The sequence below is a fragment of the Engraulis encrasicolus genome, chromosome 23, assembly GCF_034702125.1.
Source record: "Engraulis encrasicolus isolate BLACKSEA-1 chromosome 23, IST_EnEncr_1.0, whole genome shotgun sequence".
NCBI classification, from domain to species: Eukaryota; Metazoa; Chordata; class Actinopteri; order Clupeiformes; family Engraulidae; genus Engraulis; species Engraulis encrasicolus.
Window position 1 is genome coordinate 25,409,278 of NC_085879.1, and position 27,500 is coordinate 25,436,777.

Below are 27,500 nucleotides of genomic sequence, written 5' to 3' on the forward strand. Positions count from 1 at the left end.
TGAACATCGGAGCGTTCGACCTGCGGGAAGGGAAGCCCCATCTGGTGCTGGGCCTCCTCTGGCAGATCATCAAGATTGGCCTCTTCGCAGACATCGAACTCAGCCGCAACGAAGGTACACACACACACGGACACACACACACACAAGGACACACACAAGGACACACACACACACACACGGACACACTCGGACACACTCGGACACACTCGGACACACTCGGACACACTCGGACACACACACACACACACACACACAGATCATCAAGATTGGCCTCTTCGCAGACATCTAACTCAGCTGCAACGAAGATACACTACTGAGCGTGCACACACACACACACACACACACACACACACACACACATACACACACACAGATCAAGCACAGCTGCAACAGACGCGCGCACAGACGCGCGTGCGCGCACAGACGCGCTCTCGCTGTTTTTCCTGCTCACTCACCCTCAGTGTGTAACCCACAGAGACTCGAGGACTTTGTGCGGGCCCTTCACCATTGTCTGTGAGTGAGTGAGAGTGTCATTGGGCTGCTCAGATGGTTTTGTGGTGTCAGCCTGCTTCAGTTGAGCTTCAGGAGCGTGGCCTCCATTCTCCACCACATAGCGTTCTCAGTCTCAGTTAGAGGTATGTGTGCGTGCAAATAGCACACTCAGAAAAGACGTCAATCGGACGGGAACATTCCAGCAAAAACAGCCAGAGGACTTGCTAGGAGAGCTGTAGCTGTAGCGTAGCGAGCTAAGCAAACCTTTACGATCACACAGACGAGACCAGAGGCTTTATAAAGGCCTGGGAATTCTGAAAGAGGACGGACGATCATGAGCTTAGCATCTCTTTCTCTACTCCCGTCTTTCTGCCTCTCTCTTTCTCTGTCTCTCTGTCTCTCTGCCCGTCTGTCTCTGTCTTTCTCTCGTCCGTCTGTCTGTCTGTCTGTCCGTCTCTCTGTCTCTGTCTCTCTGTCTCTGTCTCTCTCTCGTCTGTCTGTCTGTCTGTCTCTGTCTCTCTCCCTCTCTCTCTCTCTCTTTCTCCATCTCTGATACTCTCACTCTCTCTCTCTCTCTCTCTCTCTCTCTCTCTCTCTCTCTCTCTCTCTCCATCTCTGATTCTCTCTCTCTCGCGCGCTCTCTCTATCGCACTCTCTCTATCGCGCTCTCTCTCTCTCTCTCGCTCTCTCTCTCTCTCTCTCTGTCCCTCCTTCGTTACCTCAGTAATGATTTACTCATGCTTATCACGGGAGAATTCCACCAATGTGTGAGGCCTTCTCGTCTCGATGCCTGAGGGGGACTAGCTTAGCTAGTGTTTTGTTTGCCAGCCAAATACCATTACATCAGGCACGAGGCGGCTGGCACTAAGGAATAGGAATAGAAGGCCACGCTGATAAAGCCCCGGCCGAGATGAAAGTAGTGGACGCTGTGTTTGTTTGACCAATTTTTTTTTTTCTCCCTCTGACGTGAAGTCTGTCACTGCTGATTGTTGAAAGCCATCACACTCCACCTGCGCGTAATCACCAGCATGGTTGCCAGATTTCCAGCCCCAAAACCCCAACTAAATCCCACCCAATTTGAGCTAAATTCTATTGATTTCTATGGCCATACATTTGCAGAACAACCCACCAAAATGCCTTTTTTGCACATTTTTTACCTGCAGACAGCCACCCCTAGCAGCCCAATTGGGCGGGAAACAGCCCTACCTGGCAACACTGATCACCAGGTCGCTATGTCAACAGCTGTGCCTGAAGAAGAGCAGCTTGTTCGCCTGGCGGCCAAATCAGCTCAGCTATGACATCTATGCAGTCACACCCGTCTCGTAGCAAGCTGTGTTATGTTATGCTATGCTATGCTATGCGCCTCAGTCAGTTAGTGCAGATCTGTTTGCGACTCTCTGTGTGCTCTGGAATTTGATTGGGAGCAGATGGCGGGCTCTTAGCTTTATCAGTAGTATGCGCAGGTAGGCCTGTCACGATAACAATTTTTGCCAGACGATAACGATAACAAGAAATTATTGCGATAATCGATAATATTGTCTCTCTCGCCATTTTCAAACAATATAATGTGCAATAAAAAACACTGCTATGCAAGGTGCGGCCTCCTTCTTGAAACATTGAATGTAACATTTGGGCCAGCACCCTCAGAGGTTTAAATAATTAAGATTGACGCCTGCTCCAAGAAGAAATGTGTCAAACAATATAATGACGTAAAAATGCAATAAAAATGTGACTACACCCCTTCACATTTTTAAAGCATCACGGCGGGGGATATATATATGTTTTTAAATACATCCTCATGGAGCACAATAGGCTCTAAATAGGCTTTTTTGTATTTATTATTAAGGTAAGTTATATAGTCTTTCTTTAACATTTTCTGTTATTTATCTTTCTCAAGCACACTGAATGGCTTATAGGCCTATGGTGTGATGTAAAATAACCTACTGGTGGGGTATTGTTAATTCACAAATTATTACTTAGACAGCTTATTTCAAACAAATGCACGTTGTTACTAGCTAATTGTCAGTCAAAACCCAAATCAGCCCTGTTAAAGGCATTTCAACATCAGCAAAAAGCAAAAGAGCATGAACAGATGCACAAGTTCCAGCTCTCTCTCTCTCTCTCTCTCTCTCTCTCTGATACCCTCGACTGGAACAAGTTGCAATTCTGCGCACTTTAAAGTCCTTTATGAACGCCCATACATTGATTCTTATGAGTTATGAGTCGCCATGCCTCTGTTTCCCCTGTAGCGCGCTCAACCGTTCACATTCTCCTGGTGTGACAGATTTAAATCCACAAATCTTATCTTCATGATTTGCTTGCGGACTGCCTACTCATATTGTTAGGTCTAAATAAACATCTATATAGCGAAAATCACAAAAAGAACAGACAACGAACGTCGGGGTGGGAGGCGCATTGAATATTTAGTGGAAACTCGGCGAGGTTTAAAATAACAGCCTCAGAGCAAGTTTGTCGCGACGGCACCACTATTTCATGTTTGCACAAACACGTATTGGATATTGGGTTGCTGCGCATGTTTCAAAATGAACATTTGCCTCCGTGTTGGAGCTGTTCATTCCCCTCTCTGAGGAACGTTGCAGATGCGCTGACTGAGACTGGAAGAATATTGCGCTCCTAGTCTCTAGCGCTGATTCTTTGTCGAGGCTTATAAGCGACGCGCGGGAACACCAGCGTTCTATTTAAAAGACGCAAGTAGCCAGATCAATGCACTTTTTTCCAACCAGAACTGTACTGAAACTTAAAATTACACCAACATTTAAGCGTCATTGTGTTGGCCTATAACGCGCCATCAGTAGTCTTATGGCTACGGTTGAGAAAGGGAGAGAGGGAAAACAAAACATCACGCAAATAACTTATCGTTACTTATCGGGGCCAGAAAAGTGATCGTTCTTGTAAAAAGTTATCGTCCGATTTATTGACTTATCGTATATCGTGACAGGCTTATGCGCAGGTCCATTTCAAGTCACTTGAGGGCCTCTATGAAAAGGGGTGTTTTGGCCCCCCTTTTTTCCTATTCAAACTATTGGGGAGGACCCACCTTGAGTGATTTTGATGGTATTATCATTGTGAGTGTGGCAGCATCCCCTTAAAATTCAAAGACCAAAAAGTACTAGGTTGTTATTGCTACAATTTCAATAAAAGTACGCAACCCGACGTTACCAGGGGCCCACTTTCATCTGGGTGCCCTAGGCAATTACAGAGTTCCAGAGAGAGAGTGTGAATACTTTCGACTCAAGGTCAAAGCCGCCCCGTATTTCGTTGACCTCATCGTTCTGTTATTTTTTAAACTGGTGGAAGAAAAAATAACACGTTCTTTGTCTTTGTAGTCATAGCTGACACTTTTGAGACGTGCGGTAATGTAGTGTGAGGGGAACTTAAGGACTGTTTGGAAATTTATGACCAAAATAGCGGAAGTGGGGTTGTAGCCGCTTTGAAAGAAAAAAAAAACGCCACCATATATTGTTAGTTTGGGTATTCTTTACTCTTCAAAAGGGAAGTGCCAAAGTTCACTTTTTTAATAATGATGTTGCCACAGACTCCACAGTGTCCATTGGCCATTGTTCCCAGCCCCCACACTACCTTGTTTTCATGCTGACCTCTCTCTGACACTCTCTCCACTCACAAACATGTGACAAAGCTGAACTATGAGTACAAAAAAAACTGTCTGTGGGAAAAAAAAGAGGAACTTGCTACTATTAAGTAGCACCAATCGTTTGGTTCCTTGTTATGGCATCCGACCCGACCGCAAACAAAAATCTAACAACAAATCACTTCTGTTATTATTACTTACAGTGCCATGAGAAAGTTTGAGCACCCTTTTGGAAAGTCATTACATCGGTTTATTATATATTTAAAGTAGCAACTTCATTTTAACATATGTTAAACTGTAGAGAGATAAACATTTCAGCAGTGGAAGAATTTTAATAGGTGTTACAGAAACAATTGTATGTGGATTTAAACAAAAATTGGCGTATGCATAAATATGGGCACCCCAAAGAAGGTGTACAACGAGAAATAAAACAATGTAACGATTTCCAAAAGGGTGCCCAAACTTTCTCATGGCACTGTAAGCGAGTTCATGGCTTAGTGGTCACAGTCTCACAAAAAATACCCTGACAAAAACTGTGTAGGTCGAAACGTGTCTGGCAGTCCATTTGCCTTTTGAGAAAAAATGAAAAAATAAGAAACCGTGCCACAGTCTCCTGCTCTTTATTTTTTGCTCACAAAATATAGTTTCACAGGGGCTTGCTGTGGCGCAACACGCTAGGACCCCCACGTTTGGGCTTTCATACCCATGGGGACCCCGGTTCGAGTCCGGACGGGGTCATTTCCCAATCCTCCCCCATTTCTTTCTCCCACTCACCTCTTGTCAGCATCTCATACAACCCTGTCAATAAAGGCATAAGATGAGATGTATTTTGAACCCGTCTGTAAACACAGAGACTATGGAACTGAAGCGAAGCGGTCTGTACACTGGAGCTGTGCCTGATCAACATGGCACAACATTTCTTGGAAGTAATGTTCCTTTTAAACGTCCTTTTACATTCTACAAATCCAGACGCCACAGCACAGACCTGCTGCATCTTGGAGCACTGAAACTTCATCCATCAATATTTTGAAGTGGAATCACACCTGGGTGGTAATTCCAAGAACATGGTTAAGCGCTAAACAGTTTTCTTATTTACACTGACGTGGCCATGTTTTCTCCTCTCCTCACAGCGTTGGCGGCGCTGTTGCGCGAGGGCGAGACCCTTGAGGACCTGATGAAACTCTCTCCTGAGGAGCTGCTGCTGCGCTGGGCCAACTTCCACCTGGAGAACGCCGGCTGGAGCAAGATCAACAACCTCAGCTCCGACATCAAGGTGAGAACAAAAGGCCACATTTTCGCCGGCCCAGCCGTGTAGTGGGGCTCAAGCTGATTTTCATTCACGGGGAGCCTGAGCTGAGCTCTCCGTAGCCTTTTACCTCAGATGGGGTCGCCGGCGGGCTTATTCACTATTTGCTGAAAATACCCCACTACATCATAACAAGTCAAGTCAAGTCAAGTTTATTGTCAATTTCTTTACATGCACTGGTCATACAAAGAATTTGAAATTGCGTTTCTTGCTCTCCCATGCAGACATAGACTAATCTAGGTAAGGACATAGACAGTATAGACATAGACAGTACTCATACATGGACATAGACAGTATGGACGTAGACATTGCTCATACAGACATTTAAAGTGCAAGACTGGACAACAGAAGACTTGTAGAGAACATACATTAAGAGGAGGTATTTTGTTGTTCTTTTTCTAAAAGTCCTTTATAGCGTTCTGACATAGTAATAGTAGCATTTGAAGAAATAAATAATTAAAAATGTTTTACACCAGCAGCAGTATGTGTGTGTGTGTGTGTGTTTGTATGTGTTTTGTGTGTGTGTGTGTGTGTGTGTGTGTGTGTGTGTGTGTGTGTGTGTGTGTGTGTGTGTGTGTGTGTGTGTGTGTGTGTGTGTGTGTGTGTGTGTGTGTGTGTGTGTGTGTGTGTGTTTAGTGCAGGTAGAAAGTGCGGTGTGCGTCTGTGTGTGTGTACCTGTGTATGTGTGTGTGTGTGTGTGTATGTGTGTGAGTATGAGTTGTGTGTCAGTGTGTGTATGTTTGGGTTTAGTGCAGAAAGTGCAGTGTGTGTGTGTGCTGTGTGTGTGTGTGTGTGTGTGTGTGTGTGTGTGTGTGTGTGTGTGTGTGTGTGTGTGTGTGTGTGTGTGTGTGTGTGTGTGTGTGTGTGTGTGTGTGTGTGCATGTGTGTGTGTGTGTGTGTGCATGTGTATGTTTTGAGTTAGTGCAGGTTGAAAGTTCAGTCACAGATGTAGTAGTGCAGGTGGAATGTTCAGTCGCAGATATGGTGGTGGGGATGAGGGGGGGGAGCGTTGTCAGTGGCCTGGCTGGCTAGAGGCTGACAGTGAAGGGAGAGTGGGTTGAGTGTTCAGTATCTTGATTGCTTGATGCATCGTGCTGCTTGCAAGCCTGGTGGTACGGGAACGGAGGCGCCTGTACCTCTTTCCAGAGGGCAGGAGGCTGAACAGTTTGTGTGCAGGGTGGCTTGTGTCTTTGATGATCATCAGTGCTTTCCGGGTGAGGCGTGCGGTGTAAATGTCCTGCAGGGAGGGGAGTGGTACTCCAATGATCTTCTTCGCTGTGTTCACAACACGCTGGAGTGTCTTCCTGTTTTTCTCCGTGCAGCTTCCTCCCCACACTGTGATGCAGCTGGACACGACGCTCTCTATGGTTCCTCTGTAGAATGTTGTCATGATGGAGGGTGTAGCACTTGCCTTCTTTAGTTTGCGCAAGAAGTAGAGACGCTGATGGGCCTTCTTCGCCAGTGATGTAGTGTTGGTGGTCCAAGAGAGGTCGTCGCTGATGTGCACTCCAAGGAACTTGGTGCTGCTCACTCTCTCCACAGCATCACCGTCGATGGTCAGTGGTGGCAGTTGTTTTTGGACCCTCTGAAAGTTGACAACAATCTCCTTGGTCTTGTTGACATTCAGCAGGAGGTTGTTGGCTTTGCACCATCTGGCCAGCAGGTCTACTTCTTCTCTGTAGTGGGTCTCATCGCCCTTAGTGATGAGGCCCACCAGTGTTGTATCATCCGCAAACTTCACTAGATGGTTAGTGCTGTGGGTCGTTGTGCAGTCATGTGTCAGCAGCGTGAACAACATTGCTATGACAGTACTGAGAGCCTTAAGTAACAGATTAAGACATAGCCATTAAAATTCTGGTGACAGAAAGGTTATAACATAGGCTCTGCGCTAAGGGGTTAACCCATTGATGCCTAAAGCACCTGCAAAAAATGCCTGCTGGATGCTTCAGCCCTAAGGGAAAGTTGCCCTCAGCCTATAAAAACCTAAATATATTGGCCTCTGATGCGCATGAAATAGGTTGCATTTAAACCCCAAGACCCTCACCTTGCATTAGAATGTGTTCATTCAGCTGTAACATACCCACATTGTTATTAAAAAAAGCAAAAATCTCAAGAGCCTGAATGCAGCGTGTATGTCGCTCCAGGCACTAAAGGTCAGACAACATATACGAGTCATCAGGCTAAAATGGGTTAAACTACAATCATACAAGGGTGGAGTACAACTTCACATTTATTATTGTGACCTCTTAACGTGTAACTTGTCTGTATCTCATGGTTGATCCTTGCACACTACACGCCAGTATCCAGCCTGAAACTGATCCCCACACAGAGCCGAAAACAAAAACAAAAAGATGACGGTTGTGGCTGTCAAATGTTCTCTGTTTAGATACCATAGATATGTCGCTTGAACTTGAGCACTATGCGCATGCTATGTTTAGAAATGAGTCCACAGCCATCACTATGCCTTTCATCACCACAGATGTACTGTACTGTATATGTTGTGCTCATCATCCTCAAGACCCATATATGCAGCTCTGTGTTTAGATATGGACCCTCATCAGTTGCTACACTGTCTGTCTGTATTTTTATGACCACCAGATGTTCTGTATTCTGTATGTGGTGTGTGTGTGTGTGTGTGTGCGTGTGTGCGTGTGTGCGTGTGCGTGTGTGCGTGTGTGTGTGGTTGTGTGTATATGGGGATGGGTCATAAACGTTTTTAGAAGCAGACGTCCAGGTGGCGCAACCACAGCTAAATGTCACTATTGTGTGACATTGGAACATTAGAACATTTATTAACTGTGCAGCATGGAATGAATAATTATATGGAATGAATGTTTATATATATATATATATATATATAATCCAGAAAAGTTGATAACCCATACTGTACTATAGTGGCATTAGCTGCGGTTCCACCATTTGATTTGTGTGACTAAAGACATCAGTGACTCATTAGATACATGAGGGGTCGAAGACGTCCAACATGAAATTGTCCTTCAGTGCTAACGGGTACTTTTGCTTACTGTAACAGTGAAAAACATGATTTTCAATTTTTTGAAAAGTGAATGCATGAAAGCCAAGCCAAAAAAATAATGAAGTAATTTTTTTTAGTATCCGTTACACTGAAGGACAATTTCATGTTGGACGTCTTTGATCCTTCAATGCATGTTTACCTTGCATAGCCAGACGTCTGCTCATGCCTGGGCTGCAGATCTGCATATGTATACTATACTGTACTGTACATCAGCGTGGCTAGGCAGAAAGCCGGCTCAATCGATGCCTCTTATCAGAGCACAGTGGAGGCAATGTGAGACTGAGCTGTGGGTGGGAGCCTTTGTTAGCCTCTCTCCATCTCTCCTCCACTCCCCCCCTCTCTTTCTCTCTCTCTCGCGCTCTCTCTCTCTCTCTCTCTCGCTCTCTCGCTCTATCTCTCTCTCGCTCGCTCATTCTATCTCTATATCTCTCTCTCTCCCTTAATCAACCACTGCTGTTGTTGCTCTTTTTTCTCCTTCCTTTCATATTCTTCTTTATACCTCTCCTTTCCTCCCTTCACACCTCCTTCTCTCGTTCTTTCTGTTAGCTGTGAGCTCAGCTCACCCATCCACTCATCTGTTTCTCCTCTTTTTCCCTTTCCCTCGTTCTTTCTGTCTGTGTGTGTATAAGCTAGCCCATCCCAACCCTTACCCTCTCAGTCTGAGCCAGGACCTTTTAAATGCTTCATCCATCCTCCCTCTCTACCTCCCTCCCTCCACCCCTCCCTTGTTCTATCTCCATCCTTCTCTCACTTTCTCCCTTCCTCCGTTCCCTCTGTGGATGTGTGTGAGCTAGTCCATTTCATCCCTTCTCCTCTCTCAGTTTGACACTGGGCTTTTAACTGCCACATCCATCCTCCCTCTCTCCATTCCCGCCTTCCTCCCTCCTTCCACTCCTCCCTTGTTCTATCTCTAGCTTTCTCTCCTTTTCTCATTTCATCCCTTGTTCTGTGTGTGTGTGTGTGTGTGTGTGTGTGTGTGTGTGTGTGTGTGTGTGTGTGTGTGTGTGTGTGTGTGGTCACACACATGGCCCATCCCCTCTCCTCTCAGCCTTAGCCGGGGCTGCTTTTAACATCTCCACCCAACCCATGCATCCTCCTCTCTCTCTCTCTCTCTCTCTCTCTCTCTCTCTCTCTCTCTCTCTCTCTCTCTCTCTCTCTCTCTCTCTCTCTCTCCATTCCTACCTTGCTCCCTCCACTCCTCCCTTGTCCTATCTCTAGCTTTCTTACTGTAGCTGTGTGTGTGCTAGCTCATTCCATCCTCTCCTCTCCTCTCCTCTACGTCTGTGTCGGGGCTGCTTTTATCGTCTCCATCCATCCCCATCCTCCCTCTGCTCTCCTCTGCCAGGCAGCCAGCTTACGGCCCTGTCCTGCCCTCTGACCCCACTGGACACTTATATCCAGCCCACTTCCCCTCCTAGAGTCAGCGCCCTCTCATCCCATCATCATCATCATCGCTCTCTCGCTCACGCTCTATCTCTCGCTCTCTCGCTCATGCTCGCTCTTTCTCTCTTGCTCTCTCTCCCCTTCACTCCCCCTTCACTCTTGCTCTCTCTCCCCTTCACTCCCCCCTCACTCCATCTGTCTTTCTCTCTCTCTCTGTCTCTCTCTCTGGCTGTCTCTCTCGCTCTCGCTCTCGCCCTCTCTCTCTCTCTCTCTCTCTCTCTCTCTCTCTCTCTCTCTCTCTCTCTCTCTCTCTCTCTCTCTCTCAATATTCGCCTTTCTTAGCTCCCCTCATAACTTTTTTACATATTCACTTAGCTACTCAGTCATCACTTTTTTGTTCACATTTCCCCTCTCCTCTACTATTCTCTTCCTCCATCCTCGTGCCCTCTCTCACTCCCCTTCATTTTGCATACCCTCTTTCACCACGTTTTCTTTCATCACCTCTTTCTACACCTCCTCTCCATTTCCTTATCAATCTCTCCATCTGCCACCTCTCTTTCTCTCTTTTTCCGTGTCCTTAGCAATCTCTCCATCTCCCCCTCTCTCTCTTTCTTTCCTTCTCCGTTTCCCTCCATCTCTCATTGCCTTTTATCGACCGAAGCCCTCTGATTATTTTTAGGAATCACACACACACACACACACACACACACACACACACACACACACACACACACACACACACACACACACACACACACACACACACACACACACACACACACACACACACACACACACCTCCCTCCTCCTCCCACCACTACATCAGCTAATGCCAAGGCGGCGATAAATGTTTGATGTGCGTGGAGGGTGCAGGCGATGCAGGGAGGGGTGGGGGCACTACAGGGAGGGGTTGGAGGCACTGCAGGGAAGGGGGGGGGCAGTGCAGGGAGGGGTGGGGGGCAATGCAGAGTGGTCAAATGGATGAGTCCACTCCTATGGCCAGACGTTTTGATATTTAAAACACTGCGCCACGATATGGATTGCAGATTCTGCTAATTGAGTTTCTCCTAGTCGAGAGGAATATTCTGGACATTCACAGTGAAATGATCTGAGTAATCAGTAATTGGCTGTCCTGGATTAACATTATTGCAGATATCAAAAAGCATAGGCCTCTAACCCATTTTAGCCTACATTTTTAAAAGGTGCCTAAATATTTGTGCCTCAGATTTGTGCACATAAAAATATGAAATGCATTTAAACGCTAAGACCTCCCTTTTACATTAGAATGTGTTCATTCAGCTCTAATATACCCACATTTTTAATCAAACAAATCTAGTAGTAGGAAATGGATCGCACTCAATTTTTCTTCTTTCTTGTTGTTTTCTTTTATTTTAACATTGCAGGGACTGACATGACAGACGTACTGAAGAAGGCTCTGTGCAGCCGATACGTCTGTCATGTCAGTCCCTGCAATGTTAAAATAAAAGAAAACGACAAGAAAGAAGAAAAATTGAGTGCAATTCATTTCCTACTACTAGATTACTTCAGAGACGCACCAACAAGACGGAAGAGTGCGGTGTGTGGAAGATAACCTAGTCAATCAAATCTCAAATCTCATGAGCCTGAATGGCAGCGTCTGTGTCGCTCTAGCTGCCCGCGTAAGTCAACGCAGCATCAAGCTTAAATGGTTTGAATATGACATTGGCTTGCCATTCTCTCCACTCGAGAACTGGTGCAGCAGGAACATGCAGTCACATGCGGCCCCACCCACCTGACAGTCAGGGGGCGGATTAAGATGGCCTGGGGCCCCTTGGCTACAAGTTGCTTTGGGCCCCCTCAGAAGACAAATTTCAGGACAAATTTACATAGAGACACAGTGTCATAATTACAAGCTAGGAATTAAGGATGCCATGTCTATCAACTGTACCCAACACTTTTTCAATTTCATTATTGCATCTTGTCACAATCCTGCAGTTTTTCACGTTTGCCTAATCAGTGGCCCCTCGGCAGGTGGGAGCCCCTAGGCTGCAGCCATATCTAGCCTGTGGGGCCCGCTGGCAGGTGGGAGCCCCTAAGCTGCAGCCATATCTAGCCTGTGGGGCCCCCTGGCAGGTGGGGGCCCCCTGGCTGCAGCCATATCTAGCCTGTGGGGGCCCCTGGCAGGTTAGGGGGCCCCCTGGCTGCAGCCATATCTAGCCTGTGGGGCCCCCTGGCAGGTGGGGGGCCCCTGGCTGCAGCCATATCTAGCCTCTGCGTTAATACGGTCCTGCTGACGGTGCATTAATCCGGGAAGGACCATTCCTCTGCTGAGACACCCGCCCTCTGCTGAGACCCCCAGCCCCCCTATTGCACTAGGGGTTCCCAAACTTAACCATGCCAAGGCCCCCCATATACCGGTAGATTCCAGCCAAGGCCCCCTTAACATGGGTCATGCCGCACTACTTTTCCTGTGTGCACCCCCCACAACCCCAGTCCTAGGCCTGTGAGTCAGTGCCCCACTAGGATATATAAAATTAACTGATGGAAGTATTGTGTAGCCTACCTCGATTTTGGGTTTATTTTGGTGTACATTAATTATTCCATTTCTTCAATAATTTATTTTAGTATTCCCTACCAACTTTCCGCGGCCCCACTAGCATCCCCTCGCGGACCCCAGGGGTCCCCGGCCCCCACTTTGAAAACCACTGCACTATATTGCATTGCACCATGTAGTGTGATGGTGGTTTATATGGTCTGGGCACCTCTGTAATGCACTGCTATATAATGAATGAGTGAACACCGCAGATTCACTTTCAACGCTTCTCTCTCCATCATTTTCTCTCCTCCACCCTCTCTTCATCCCACTTTCTACTGTATCTCTCCATCATCATCATCGCTCTCTCTTTCTCTCTCTTTCCATCTTTTCCTTGCTCTCTCTCTGCGTTGCTGTATTTTGCTCTTCACCCCTCCCTTTTCTCTCCCTCTTTTTCTATTTCTATCCCCATCTTCTATCGCCATGCCCCACCCCCCACCCTCCCCCTCTCTCTCTCTCTCTCTCTCTCTCTCTCTCTCTCTCTCTAACCAAGCGTATTGCCAGGCAGCTACTTCATCCACAGCTGTAATATATTTCTCCTGTTTTAGTTCCCCATATGACTCCTTAAGTGGCCGTTGGAGTGGCTCCACAGTGTCGTTATTTTAAGTGTATGTATTGACTTGTCCTTTTTTTTAAAGGAGGACATTTTTGGATCGATGAATAAAGTGTATTTTAAATGTTGTCTGGGAAATGAAGCTGGGAAAATGGCTGTATAATAATCATTACAGCTGCTCTAATATTGTGATGCAGTGATTCAAGAAACATCCATCTGGGGCCTATACTAAGAAGCTGGTTCAGTAAACCAGAGTGGAGTCCAGGCTCTTCTATTACCTCTTAACTTAACCTGGTTTACTGTAGTCCAGGCTCTTCTATTAGGTGATTTACCTCTTAACTTAACCTGGTTTACTCCTGAACTAGCCACTTAGTGTACCCCTCTGCTCTAATTCCGTGATGCAGTGATTCTAGAAATATCCATCTTAGGGCTGTCCCGACTATTCGACGTAATCGATTATGTCGATTGCGTAAATAAGTCGGCGTGTTCAACATACCGTCGATTGCGTGATTTGCGCAAAAAAAAAAAAACAAAAAACAAAAAAAAATTTTTTCTTTTTTTTTTTTTTTTTTTTTTTTTTTTTTTTTTTTTTTAACGATTTCCGTTTTTGTTAAGTTTGAATTACGATTTCCTTAGCATTTTCCTCCTGGAGTAAATACATCCTATAGAGAAAACCACAAGTGCTTGAAAGACAGGGATCAGTCAAGTCTAGTCTAGGAAGTCTAGTCAAGTTGTTGTAGTTAACTTGGGTTTGGGAGCAATATGTCTATGCGTTAACAATTTCACAGTGCTCTTAAATTCTTATCTTTGCTCCTATTTTGTTTTATTATTTTTTTCATTACATAGACCCCTGCATGAGGGACGAATGAAACTGTGTTGTAAACATAAATGATTCACTGTAGGCCTACTGTATTTTTATAATTTAAATGACAATGTACTACTATTATATATACACATGTCATGGGTAAAATCTTATGTAGCCTTGTTTGTCAAAATATAAGTGGCTGAAATGTAGGCCTAGGCCTATAGTTTCTCCATGCGCCAATGTCATACTTTCATTGTTTTGTCTGTGACTAATTTATAAAATTTCCCCTTTTTTAGAAATCATTGTCCTAATAGGCCCTAGGTGCACTCTGCTTTATTTGTCTATTATTTTTCAGGTCAAAATTAAGTGGCATATCACAGTTTTTGCCTTCCAAAAAAAATAAATAATAATCGCGACTATTCGAAAAAAATAGTTGATAGAATAATCGGGAGAAAAATAATCGTTAGGGACAGCCCTAATCCATCTGTCTGTTGTGTCTGTTGTCTTCTCTCTAAGCTGCGGCTGTCAGACTTTGCACATTCGGTGAAGGTACTCTCTCTCTCTCTCTATACAGCCCTGATGTTGTCAAGTGGATGTTGATGCTCATTTGAAACCTCATTCTGCTTCTTATTCCCTGAACGACATCATTTGATTTCTGTTATTTTTTTGGGTTCTGATATTTGTACTCTGGTCGCGAGCATGTTTGTCATGTCATTTAGTCTGTGATGTCTTAATTTAGTACCCATTTCTAAAATTTGATTTTGATTTTTTTTGTTTGTTTTATGAACGGATGACCAGTTGCAAAGCATTTATCCCCATCATGTACATATTTATTGATTTTATTTTGGCTTCATTGTGTAGTGCCTGCACTCTGTCCGGTGTGCCAGTCAATGTGCAAAGGAGTATAGCTACCGTAAGTGTTATCCATTTGCTAATGTCTGTCTCTCTCTCTGTCTCTCTGTCTCTCTGTCTCTCTGTCTCTCTCTCTCTCTCTCTCTCTCTCTCTGTCTCTCTCTCTCGCGCGCACTCTCTCTCTCTGTCTCTCTCTGTCTCTCTCTCTGTCTCTCTCTCTCTGTCTCTCTCTCTCTCTCTCTCTCTCTCTCTCTCTCTCTCTCTCTCTCTCTCTCTCTCTCTCTCTCTCTCTCTCTCTCTCTCTCTCTCTCTCTCTCTCTGTCTCAGGACTCCAAGGCCTATTTCCACCTGCTGAACCAGATCGCCCCCAAGGGACTGAAGGAGGATGAGGAGCGCATCGACATCGACATGAGCGGCTTCAATGTAAGTGAAACACTCACACACAGACACACACACACACAGACAGACACACACACAGACAGACAGACACACACACACAGACACACACACACGAGTGGTTTCAATGTGAGTGCACTGCACCTTCTGTCTGTCTATCTGTCTATCTGTCTGTCTGTCTGTCATACTGACCCTTGGTCAGTCCCTTTATTGTGATGATCATCACTCTAGCCATCTGTCGTACTGACCTGCTACCCAACACACACAGGCTAACATGAGTGGCTTCAAAGTGAGCGCACCACGGACCCTCCCACCACACACATACACACACACACACACACACACACACACACACACACACACACACACACACACACACACACACACACACACACACACCATTACAATCACCACTACTGTCTACTAAGTCATACTGCCCCTCTGTCAGTCCCCGTATTGTGACAGTCATCGCTCTCACCAATCATCATCTATCCATCATACTGACCTGCTACCGAACACACTGACATCACTCAAGCGCACACAAACATGAGCAGAGGTGCAGGAATGCACAACACACTCTCACGTCCCACCACACACACACACACACACACACACACACACACACACACACACACACACACACACACACACACACACACACACACACACACACACACACACACACACACACACACACACACACACACACTATTACCAATGCGGGCCCCAGCTTATAAGCGTGTATTTAGCTTCTTATGGGGACCCTTTCTCTCCACACTAATATACCTTTTTCATGACATGATACTGAAAGTCTAAATTATGGTGTGAAGAGAAATAATTCAATCAATGCCATCACTGTCCTCCTCTTAGCACTGTAATTGTGCTTTTAAATCAGCCCCAATGTGAGTTCACCCCAGCCCAACCACATCTCATTATCGTGCCCTTCCTCTTAAGCCCTCACCAGACAACTGCTTTTCATGTCTTTTCCTTAGCTGTGCTTTTAATTCAGTCCGCACGTGACGTGAGTGCCCTGAACCCTCTCACCACACGCCATTACTACCATCCTCCTCCTCCTCTGCTTCAGGCTTATATTAGCTGTAGCGGTGTGCTTTTAAGTCCGTTCTTGTGCTAGTTTAATTATTTAAAAGGGCTGCTGTGCAGGGTCTGTGACTGCATGTGTGCGTTGGGGGCTTTAGAGAGACTTCTTTGTAGTCTCCTGGGTGATAATCACTGGTAGCTCTGCAGAGTGTGTGACGCTTCAGTAATAGACACACGGACACACACACACGGACACACACACACGGACACACACACACGGACACACACACACGGACACACACACACGGACACACACACACGGACACACACACACACGGACACACGCACACACACACACACACACACACACACACTGACTCTGCTGGGAACTCTCCTGCCAGAGCTCCCTGATTTAATAACAGTGACAAACGGGAGTCGCTTGCGTCTCCACAGAGACCCGTTGGAGACATCAGGCTTCCCACACAAGAACTTGTGTGTGTGTGTGTGTGTGTGCGTGCGTGTGCGTGCGTGCATGTGTGTGCGTGCGTCTGTGTGTGTGCGTCTGTGTGTGTGTGTGTGTGTGTCTGTGTCTGTGTCTGTGTCTGTGTGTGTGTCTCTGTGTGTCTCTATGTGTCTGTGTGTGTCTCTGTGTGTCTCTGTGTGTGTGTGTGTCTCTGTGTGTGTCTCTGTGTGTGTCTCTGTGTGTCTCTGTGTGTCTCTGTGTGTCTCTGTGTGTCTCTGTGTGTCTCTGTGTGTCTCTGTGTGTCTGTGTGTGTCTGTGTGTGTCTGTGTGTGTCTGTGTGTGTCTGTGTGTGTCAGTTGCAGGCGTAGTATATGCACAGGCCATCTTCATATGTCAAGCACAGGCTTAGTGCTAATCAGATTTTAAAGGGGCTCCAGGTAGGATTAACAATTTAATTAATCACAGTCCAGAGTCAGACGATGCTTATGCGAGTCATTAGCTCTCGCGACCACTTCCACTGTCCGCCGTCAGAAAACCCCACTTGCAACTTTTGACAGTGCGGTTCGAAGGAGTGTCGTGGGAAAGACTTTTCATTTGAAAACACCGCTTTACATACCGTATTCAGATTTGTATCAATTGTCTCGTGGCGAGTTTATTTGAACAGCATTTTTTCATTACAGTGTAGATTCTGAGACTGGCATGCCACGGGCACCGCGCAAACGTCATCCTACCTTGTAAAAAAAAACAAGTTCATCCCATTGATTTTTGCCCACTTTGAATTTGAGTTTGACAACCCTGGTATAGACTGTGCGATTATAATGTGTCCAAAGTCATTTAGAAAGTAGTAGTAAGTGTACTTTATGTGGATGAGTGAGTATAGGCTTGGTTTGTATAGGGGCTGTGCCAACGTGCTCGAGTTATTTGAAAAGTAGAAGTGTGGCTTCGTGAATGGGCTTTGAGTATGTACAGACTGAGGCTGCACTAATGTGTCCAAAGCCATTTAAAAAAGTAGGCGTGAGTAAGTGTGTGTGTGTGTGCTTATAAAAACACTTGTCCTCCACATGTCTTAGTCATTTGCACCACCACCCCAGTTGCGGCCGGCGGCAGGTTTATTTTCCTGTGGTTCATTATGTTCCCAAGTTGCCCGCCCCCGTCTGGCATTTACCCCTGCTAGCGATCTGCCAGCACAGCCCTCCATACCCTACTCCTCCCCTCCCTGCCTCTCTCCATCCATACCCCTCTCCCCACATCTCCCTGTCCCTCTTCTCCCCCCCTCTCCTCCATGTCTCTCCCCTCTCCTCCATGTCTCTCCCCTCTCCTCTCCTCCCCTCTCCTCCATGTCTCTCCCCTCTCCTCCATGTCTCTCCCCTCTCCTCCATGTCTCTCCCCTCTCCTCCATGTCTCTCCCCTCTCCCCTCTCCTCCCCACCCTGCTTCTCTCCATACCCCACCTCTCCTCCCCTCTCTCTCCCCTCTCCACACACTTGCCTGTCCCTCCCCTCCCCACTTTGGCTCTCCCATCTCTCCCCATCCTGCTTCTCTCCCCCTCTTCCCATGTCTCTCTCCCTCACCCTAGTTCTCCTGTCTCTCTCCCCCAAATCCTGGGTTCCCTCCAAATCCTGCTTCTCTCTCCTCCCGAGTCCCCCCCCCCTAGCCCTCTCTCCTCCCCACCCTACCTCTGTCTCCTCCTCACCCTGCATCTCTCTCCTCTCCCCAACCTCTCTCCTCTCCCCTACCCTACTCTCCTCTCCACCCTGCACCTCTCTCCTCTCCCCTACCCTATTCTCCTCTCCACCCTACCTCTGTCTCCTCCCCACCCAACCTCTCTCCTCTCCCCTACCCTACTCTCCTCCCCACCCTGCATCTCTCCCCTCCCCTACTCCAGAAGAGGAACCCTACTAGACTCATGAAGCGGTTAGTCATGGAACTGAATCAGAAGGGCCCCCTCCACACATACATAAGCATGCATGCACACACGCACGCACTCAAAGACAAATGGAGACACAGACACACACACACTTGTTAATTCCAGGAGGATGGAGTGTGTTAGGGGTTGCCTGTGTGCTCTTTGTGGCTCTGCAGTGGTTGTTTAGGCCTTGCCAAGCAGTAATGGGCATACATTGTGCTTCAGTACTGCTGGTCTTCATTGCAGTTCACTGGCATTACGTTATCCCTAATAAAGCTTGGAGACATCATGGCCATTGCGTTATCTGTAATGAAACCCCAGAATTGCTAAAATGTCCCCGAATTCATAAATGTTAACAGATTTTTTTTAAATGGTGGAATGATATCATGCTCTTTCTCTCGCTCTCTCGCTCTCTCGCTCTCTTACTCTCTCGCTCTCTCGCTCTCTCGCTCTCTCACTCTTTCTCCCACGCACGCACGCTCTCTCTCTTGCGCTCTCACTTGCACATGCTTTCTCTTTATTTCTCTCTCTCTCCCTCTCTCTATCCCTCTCTTGCGCCCTCTCCCTCTCTCTCTCTCTCTCTCTCTCTCTCTCTCTCTCTCAGTCCCACCCCCCTCTGCCAGCCAGACGGTGGACTGAGTGAGTGACACAGGCAGGCAAAAATGTGGTGACTCAGATGAGGGGACAAGGCTGGTGTCTATGCCGTGCCTTGCGCGCGTCTACTTAAAAAACCAAATGTTCGTGTGCCGTTAAAGTGATGTGTCTGTTTAACCCTGGCCCTGTTGGTATAATGGTGGGTGGTGGGCCACCCATACTGCACGCAAGCGCACACGTAGATATACACACTCCATGCACAAACGCGCGCACGTGCACACACACACACACACACACACACACACACACACACACACACACACACACACACACACACACACACACACACACACACACACACACACACACACACACACACACACACACACACACATAATCTCTCTCTCTCTCTCTCTCTCTCTCTCTCTCTCTCTCTCTCTCTCTCTCTCTCTCTCTCACACACACGCACACACAGACTCACACTCCCTAAGGGACTCCATTGACATGGTCATGCTCTGGGTCACGCTGCTGTCACCACCACTGTCCGTAACGCCCTGAGGCCTTTTCTTATTCTCAAGCCACATTGTTTCACATGTCCTTCAACAGTTATACTGCTGTTATACCAGTTATAATGGTGGGATTTAAGGTGTGTGTGTGCATACATGTGCATTTGTAGCGTGCGTGTGTGTGTGTGTGTGTACGCGTACGTGTACACGTGTGCTTGTGAGTCTCTGTGTGCGTGTGGCCCTTCCTCTGCTCTTTGTATGTTTTTGTGTTATCAAACTGACCCATAGTATGAGACCCAGGGGATATGGAGATGGAGATGAGGTTGTAAGCGGGCTCAATGCTTTATGTTGTCGTGTGTTTACTATGAGTCCATGAGGGACTGCAACATCATGCTATTGGCAATACTATATTTACTAGTTCGGAAGGGACTGCCTAACGTTATGCTAATGTCAGTACTGTGTTTACGATAAGTCCATGAGGACTGCCTAGCGTTATGCTAAAGTTAGTCATGTTTACTATGAATCCATAAGGGACTGCTTAGCGTTACGCTAATGTCAGTCGTGTATGTCGTCACGTCGGATCGCAGTTCTAGTTTGCCTTTTGCATTACAGTGTAGCGTGTGTTGATACTGATGACATGTTTATTGCTTGACACACATAGCTCGTCCGCCAATACTACCAGTGTTTATGGTATGTGCTATGTGGACAATATGGTACGTTCGAGACTGTTACATGGCGGGTTTAAAAGTTCAAAACTAGAGTGGGCGTTGATTATATACGGTGACTGCGCTTCCTTTTTTGTACAGTTACTCACCTTCTGTAGGCTACATTTATCAAACACAGAAGCTATTACATTGCAATGCTGCAAGGCTAACTAAAATCTGTATGTTTACAGTGAGCATGGCTGAATAAAAGTAATAGATAATCACTACATACTTAATGGTATGGGGAACCTATTACAATCTGCTACTTTAAAATCATAAAGGAGCACTATTATCCTGGTATTCTACAGACACAAGGCGGGAAAGAGAAATTGCAACATGTATGGAAAGATAAGTGCTGACTGTCAAGTCAAGTCGGCTTTATTGTCAATTTCTTTACATGCACTGGTCAAAAGAAATTGACAATAAAGCTGACTACATTACATTAGTTAAGGTAAATATTAATAAATAAAAAAAGAATAATTAGATACATGCCACTTTGGAAGGTATGGGGGATCTAGTCCAAGCTCCTTTTTTATTTATTTATTTATTTATAAATGTATTTTATTTTTTTGGTCTTTTTCGACTTTTTATTTGATAGGACAGTGTGAGAGGTGGACAGGAAGCGAATTGGGAGAGAGACGGGGAGGGGTCGGCAAAGAACCCGGGCCGGGAATCGAACCCGGGTTAGCCGCATGGCAGGAGGCGAGTGCCCTACCGGTTGGCCACGGCAGGGCCCCAAGCTCCTTTTAGCAGCACCAAGGAGCACTAGTCAGTTTGGCCTTTTGTTTTCAAACATTACTGCTATGCTGTTATTCAGTGCTGGAAGTGGCCAGACTCCAATGTTGCGGGAAAGACAAATTGCTGTGCTCTGTGGAAACAATCGACAAAATGTCAAAAAAAGAAGAAAAAGAAAAAGGGAAAAAAACTGACCTTCTAAAACACCCTCGGCAGTCCCAATGCAATCCAGACAGGGTTAGTGCCTTATTTGGAACTTCTCATCTGTATTAGGAAGGCTTACCGTGCGGTAGAATGCTCAACGTGGATTCCCCACAACCTCATCATGATACAGGCTTTTTGGCATTGTTGGGAAGAGGGGGAGAAAGGTGATGGGGGAGGACCAAAATAATCTAAAATGGACAGAATTTGAATCAACCCCCGCTTTTTGCCATTGTTGGGGAAGGGGGGTGGGTGTTAAGATATGTACCAAAACGATCTTAGAGAGGCGAATTTTGGCCATAAACCACGGAGCAACACACCACTCATACTTTAGCTGTGTGGACTGTGGTCGAGTCATGCTCACATTGTTGTTTAATTGCTTTGCTCATGCGTAACTCGTATGTGCATAAACACTTACAAAAAGTCAGTTTGTCCTCCGTTCTCAGTCATGTGTAGTCTGTGGTAAGGCCAAATTGTGATAATCATAATATGATCATCAATGGCAAATGGAGATATTATTTGTAATGTAAGTCATTGTGTTCAATGAAGCGTCCCCATATGGTCCAAGTCATGTGACCTTCGGGCAGCTGGGCTTGCCGCAGAGTCATTCTGTTTTTTTTTCTCTCCCAATGCCTTATGATATGGGGGTGGAGGTGGGGGTGTATACGCATCACTCGCTCTCTGTCTCTCTGTCTCTCTGTCTCTCTCTCTCTCTCTCTCTCTCTCTCTCTCTCTCTCTCTCTCTCTCTCTCTCTATCTCTCTGTCTCTCTGTCTCTCTGTCTCTCTCTCTGTCTGTCTATCTATCTATCTATCTATCTATCTATCTCTTTCTGATAAGGTGATGTGCATCTCCAATAGCTGATCTCTGACGTCATGAAGGACAATTGGAATACCACAAGGACTGAATGCCTTGTCCATATGTGTGTATCAGTGTTAATTTCGTCAGCTTTTTTTGATTTAGTCGTAGTCTTAGTCACAATGACGAAAATCAATTTTAGTCTTAGTCATATTTTAGTCATTGCCTTCCCAATTTAGTCTTAGTCTTTGTCTAAATGACGAAAATCAATTTTAGTCTTAGTCAATTTTTAGTCATTTTAGTCAACACTGTACATAATAGAACTTCTCCACACACTGCTTCTCTTTTTAACATATATCATTGACTGGACAGAATAAACCTTCTCCGCGCACTGCTTCTCTTTTTAACATATATCACACTGTGCAGAATGAAACTTCTTCACACACTGCTTCTCTTTTTCTCTATTGTATTTAACACCAGTGTTAATTTAGTCAGTTTTTTAAAATATAGTCTTAGTCTTAGTCACAATGACGAAAATCAATTTTAGTTTTAGTCATATTTTAGTCATTGCCTTCCCAATTTAGTCTTAGTTTTAGTCTAAATGACGAAAATCAAAAAAGGGCTTTGACGAAATATTTTAGTCATAGTCATGGTTGACGAAATTAACACTGGTGTGTATGCCATGCCAAGTTCATAAAAACACTGTTGTTGTGCCTCAGCTTGAGTGTTTCACCGGTGTTGTTGGTAATGATGTGTTTATGCCTCGGATCAGGGATTTTTGAGTGGTCTGTGGCCCACTGCTGGCCTGTGGCAAGATTGCTGGTGGATTCGTGAGTTGCTGTGCAATGTGCAATGTGCCGGTACTATATACAGGGCAGCCAACAGAGGGGGACAAAGGGATAAGTTGTCTCGGGCCCGGGGAGGAAGGGAGCCCAAAATTGGGCCCTCAATACGTTACATTGTGTTGGGTGAGGGGGCCCTTTCAGATTACTTTGTCCCAGGCCCGGCAAAAGCTGTCAGCGGCCCTGACAACAAATACACTTGTGCAAACACAGTGGGCCATGGGCTATTGCTCAATCTAAATGGTGGTCCCTGGGCCACCCATGCCTTAGATGAATTTCTGTCACTTTTCCATTGCTTTGGGTCGTTGGATGGAGGCACCAGCAGTCTTGCTCCGTGGGGTACGGATTGGTTATGCTGCATCAGGATAGTTGAGTAGGTATCCCCTGTGCTGTTTGACTATGTATGGATATGTTGAAACTACGGTATTAGCAAATCATCTGAAGAAACTTGTGTGTCTTTTGAAGCTTAGATGAGTCGGTTAAAGCGACTAATCATGAAATGATAAACGAGACTAAACTAAGTGTCAACAAACTATACTGTATGTTAAAGTATATAATGTCTCTAGACTATTCAAGTGGAAGGTTGGTTATCTTAGCTTAGAAAGCAGAGCTCTGTCTGGTCCACGGGCCTCATGTACAAAACTTGCTCACGCACAAAAAAGCTTTGAGTAACTTCTGACATATTTTCAGGTTTACTAATACTGAATTAACATTGAACAGTGGATGTGTATTACATTTCATGTGAAATCAGACATACCACATGAATCAGCATGTTAGTGCATGGACTGATGCGTTTGAAATTTTAGGCGCAAACAAATCTTTTCAGATTTCCACTTGCGCAAAGATTCAGCTGTAGGAAATCTACGGAAGTCTTTGTACACAAGGCCCCAGATCACTGGCCGTCATGCAGACCAGGCCAACCCACCCCCATCTCTTGATCCAGCTTTTAATCTGACATAGTATGTCTGTAGTGAACTACTTATAGCCCCCGTTTTATATGCCAACTGACAGCATTGATGGCAGCAGGCCTCTCAAAATGCTCAAAGGAAATACGCAGTCCGCACTTCTAAATCAACAATCCGGTGCAACCACAGCAGGACTAAATCATAACTAGAAAGGAAAAAGAATCTGGTGCCACACGGATGTCTATTTTCGGTGTATTTTATCAGTTCATTCAGACTAACGTTTAAACATGCGTCTTCATCAGAATCCTCTTAAGGCACCACCAGATTATGTTTCCTTTCTAATGCTCAGACTGACATCTTCACCATCCCCATCTCTTGTGATTTGGCTGTTTTGTTGCTGCCATGGAATAAGACATCAAAGATAAAAGGCTTTTAAGTGTGCAGAAACCCCACGCCAAACTTTCAGTCAGCCTTTGTCCTGCACCATTTCCTGGGATGTGCACAATTTTCATCCTCAACGGTGTGTTCAGACTTGCCCTGGCTGCATTGCTATTGCATTGGATTTTCCAAGTAGAATACCGGTGTTGCCCAAGTCTACCCTGTTGCCTAATAGCCAAGAGTAAAGGTCAGATTAGACTTCAGCAACTGCGAGCGTGAAAAGTCGCGTGGGAGTGGCCACGAACCAATTTTGTATTCATGCATCTGCGAGCTCTGCGAGGTCCGAGGTCTCGTTGCCAGCCACATTTGAAATTGCGCGATTAGGCTACTTTCACTACATTGTAAGCACTGCGGTCATTATTAAGCAATGTTGCTTTCTATCCCGGTTAGCGAGGTATTTTCACACAAATTGCAAAGGCAATGCAGTGGTATCATTATTTGACATACCCAGTCTGTTTTCACGAGCAGAAAACGCAAGCATGTAAAGACAGTTGATTCTGCCGATGTGTGTTTACATTCGGTGGAGGAACGGTAGTAAAACCGCAGGCATTGTGCCACGAGTGTTCAACTGATGCATTGTTTGTTACTTAGCTTAGCTTCGTGTATTTACACACATTTACACACAAGGCATTAATAAAGTTTTTAACAGAATACAGCTCTTTGGGAATCGAGTTCTTGCTTGTGTTTCAGATCATGTGCATGTGTACAAATGTGAATGTGAATCTTTAGGAGACGCTGAAGAAGGCTTAGGCCGAAACGTCTTTCTGTCATGCTAACCCACTACAATAAAATGCAAGAATTATGCTTTACAGTGCAGCTTTTCTACAAGAATTGTACAGTTCTGTTCGCTTGCTTCCAAAGACCTTGTGAAAATAGATAGAAGTTGAGTGCACGTTTTGATAGTGTCCAAATGATTGTCAGAACTTGTGTCACAGGAGAAGGACGACGTTGTGTGTTTTTTTGTGTGTGTGTTGATTTCTTTGTCTGTGTGTCTAGTTGTCTGTCTGAGTGATTCTCAACCTTATTTCGAATACAAAGACAGATTTAGACTGTATACTGTATGTTTCTGTGTCTAAATGATTTGTCATAACTTGTGTTACAGGAGAAGGACGACCTGAAGAGGGCGGAGGCCATGTTGGTCCAGGCGGACCGTCTGGGCTGCCGGCAGTTTGTCACCGCCACCGACGTGGTGGCCGGCAACCCCAAGCTCAACTTGGCCTTCGTGGCCAATCTCTTCAACAAGTACCCCTCCCTCACCAAGCCCGAGGGACAGGACATCGACTGGAGTCAGTTGGAAGGTGGGTTGTTGTCTGTGGTGTTTGTGTGTGTGTTGTCTGTTGTCGTGCGTGCATGCATGCATACCAAGTCAAGTCCGCTTTTATTGTCAGTTTCTTCATATGCACAGGTCATACAAGGAAATACCGCCCATTGGATAGAATAGGGGCGGACAGGCTGACTTAAGAGAGTGCTGTAGAGCCTGTAGGTGTGTCCCCTTTGGTGTGTGAATTTCCTGCATTTCCTGCCAGAGCTGTCCTGCAGGCTATAGGCGCCCTCTAGTGGCCTTTATGTATTATTGCACCATCTCGTACAACATGTGTGTAACATGTTTTAGTAAATTAATGATCGTGTTGGAGCTGGTGGTAGTAAATGTATTTTAATCATGTCAATTTAATGAAAGTTTACGTGTGAAGATGTCATGTCGTATAATTTCAATCAAAAGATATTCAAGTAAAAAATTCCTGACATTTACTCTTATTTCAGGTGAGACCAGAGAGGAGAGAACCTTCAGGAACTGGATGAACTCGCTGGGTGTGAACCCTTACATCAACCATCTCTACGGGTACGCCTGACTTATACTTCCTCATTTTCATTATGTAGGGACAGTAATTACAAGTTGCAAGTATGTAAAATGCCTGGGGATTTTGGTTTGTTTTTCGCTGGACGATCGTGATAAACATTGCAATCAATATTTGAAGTTAAACAAAATTGTGATACGATGTTTTAGCCATGTCGCCCACCCCTACTTCCTCATTTTCATTGCTCAGAATTAGAACTTTTTCAGTCATTAGAATATGTTTGACATGCTTCTCTCTCTCTCTCTCTCTCTCTCTCTCTCTCTCTCTCTCTCTCTCTCTCTCTCTCTCTCTCTCTCTCTCTCTCTCTCTCCCTCTCCCTCTCCCTCTCCCTCTCCCTCTCTCTCTCTCTCTCTCTCTCTCTCTCTCTCTCTCTCTAGTGACCTGATGGATGCTCTGGTCATCCTTCAGCTGTATGAGAGGATTAAGGTACCAGTGGACTGGAACACCAAAGTCAACAAGCCCCCATATCCCAAACTGGGGGCCAACATGAAAAAGGTACCTGCTGCTGGGGAAATGATTCAAGTTCACATGATGGAGGAGTTTATAATTACATTTTCCTGATTTTTCCACTATCTACTGTATACTATATTCCCAACACAAGGTTGCAAAACAGAATCTGAATATTCACTGTGTCATGGATGAGTATTTGTTAGGTCTTTTAGTCATTTTTTTCACATGGATGACGAATGAACATTATTAGATGGCTTTATTAGCATATCTTCTCTCCCCTGAATTACGTAGACTGCTGTGTACATATTTTGCAAGGTCAATTTCAGTAGCAGGTGACGACGTAAGCAAGTGTAGAGTAGGCTTTGTAGCCCAAGATACACACTACCTTAAGAAAATCAACAGCAATACAATAAATAAATAAACGACTATGATACACATATGTGAAAATAATAAACCAGAGGCCTTATGCAAAACTAGAAAACAAATGCCAATGTCTGTGCATATGATGTACATTTTATTGGAACTGAATACCGTTTGATGTATTCAAAGGAACCACTGATGCCAGACATCTGATACTAAAATAGCTATACCCATCTTGCTGTGCCTTCCTGTGCCTCGCTGCAGCTAGAGAACTGCAATGGTATAGGCTGTATGGTCTACACAAGGCTATTTTACATGTGATGTTATCTCTGCACAAGTGAGTTTTAGTCTAACTGTTTGGTGTGTTTTTTTGTCTTCTGTGTCCCTCTGCAGCTAGAGAACTGCAACTATGCGGTGGAGCTGGGCAAGACCAAGGCCAAGTTCTCGCTGGTGGGCATCGGGGGGCAGGACCTGAACGACGGCAACCCCACCCTCACCCTGGCACTCGTCTGGCAACTCATGAGGAGGTAGGGCCCCAGGTCCAGATTAGGGGGGGGGGGGCGGCGGGGGGGGGGGGGGGGGGGGGGGGGGGGGGGGGGGGCTACTTGGTGAAACTTAAAGGTGGGGTTGCAGGTTAACCACTTTAAGAAAATGACATCACGTTGGGGGTTCTGCAGGCTCATAGGAGTCTATGTAGAACCTT

At 45.6% G+C, this 27,500-nt stretch overlaps 1 protein-coding gene across 2 annotated transcripts in view; it reads left to right on the forward strand.

Annotated features, from left to right (window-relative positions):
* The window catches only part of pls3 (plastin 3 (T isoform)), a 93,859-nt gene that overhangs the window by 49,789 nt on the left and 16,570 nt on the right, over positions 1-27,500 (forward strand). For both annotated transcript variants that reach the window (XM_063190132.1, XM_063190133.1), the window contains exons 7-13: positions 1-114; positions 5,233-5,375; positions 14,935-15,030; positions 25,234-25,429; positions 25,893-25,971; positions 26,365-26,482; positions 27,191-27,324. The exon at positions 1-114 is cut by the window's left edge and continues 52 nt beyond it. In XM_063190132.1, the coding sequence (XP_063046202.1) occupies positions 1-114; positions 5,233-5,375; positions 14,935-15,030; positions 25,234-25,429; positions 25,893-25,971; positions 26,365-26,482; positions 27,191-27,324 (880 nt within the window). The remainder of the gene's footprint in view (positions 115-5,232; positions 5,376-14,934; positions 15,031-25,233; positions 25,430-25,892; positions 25,972-26,364; positions 26,483-27,190; positions 27,325-27,500) is intronic.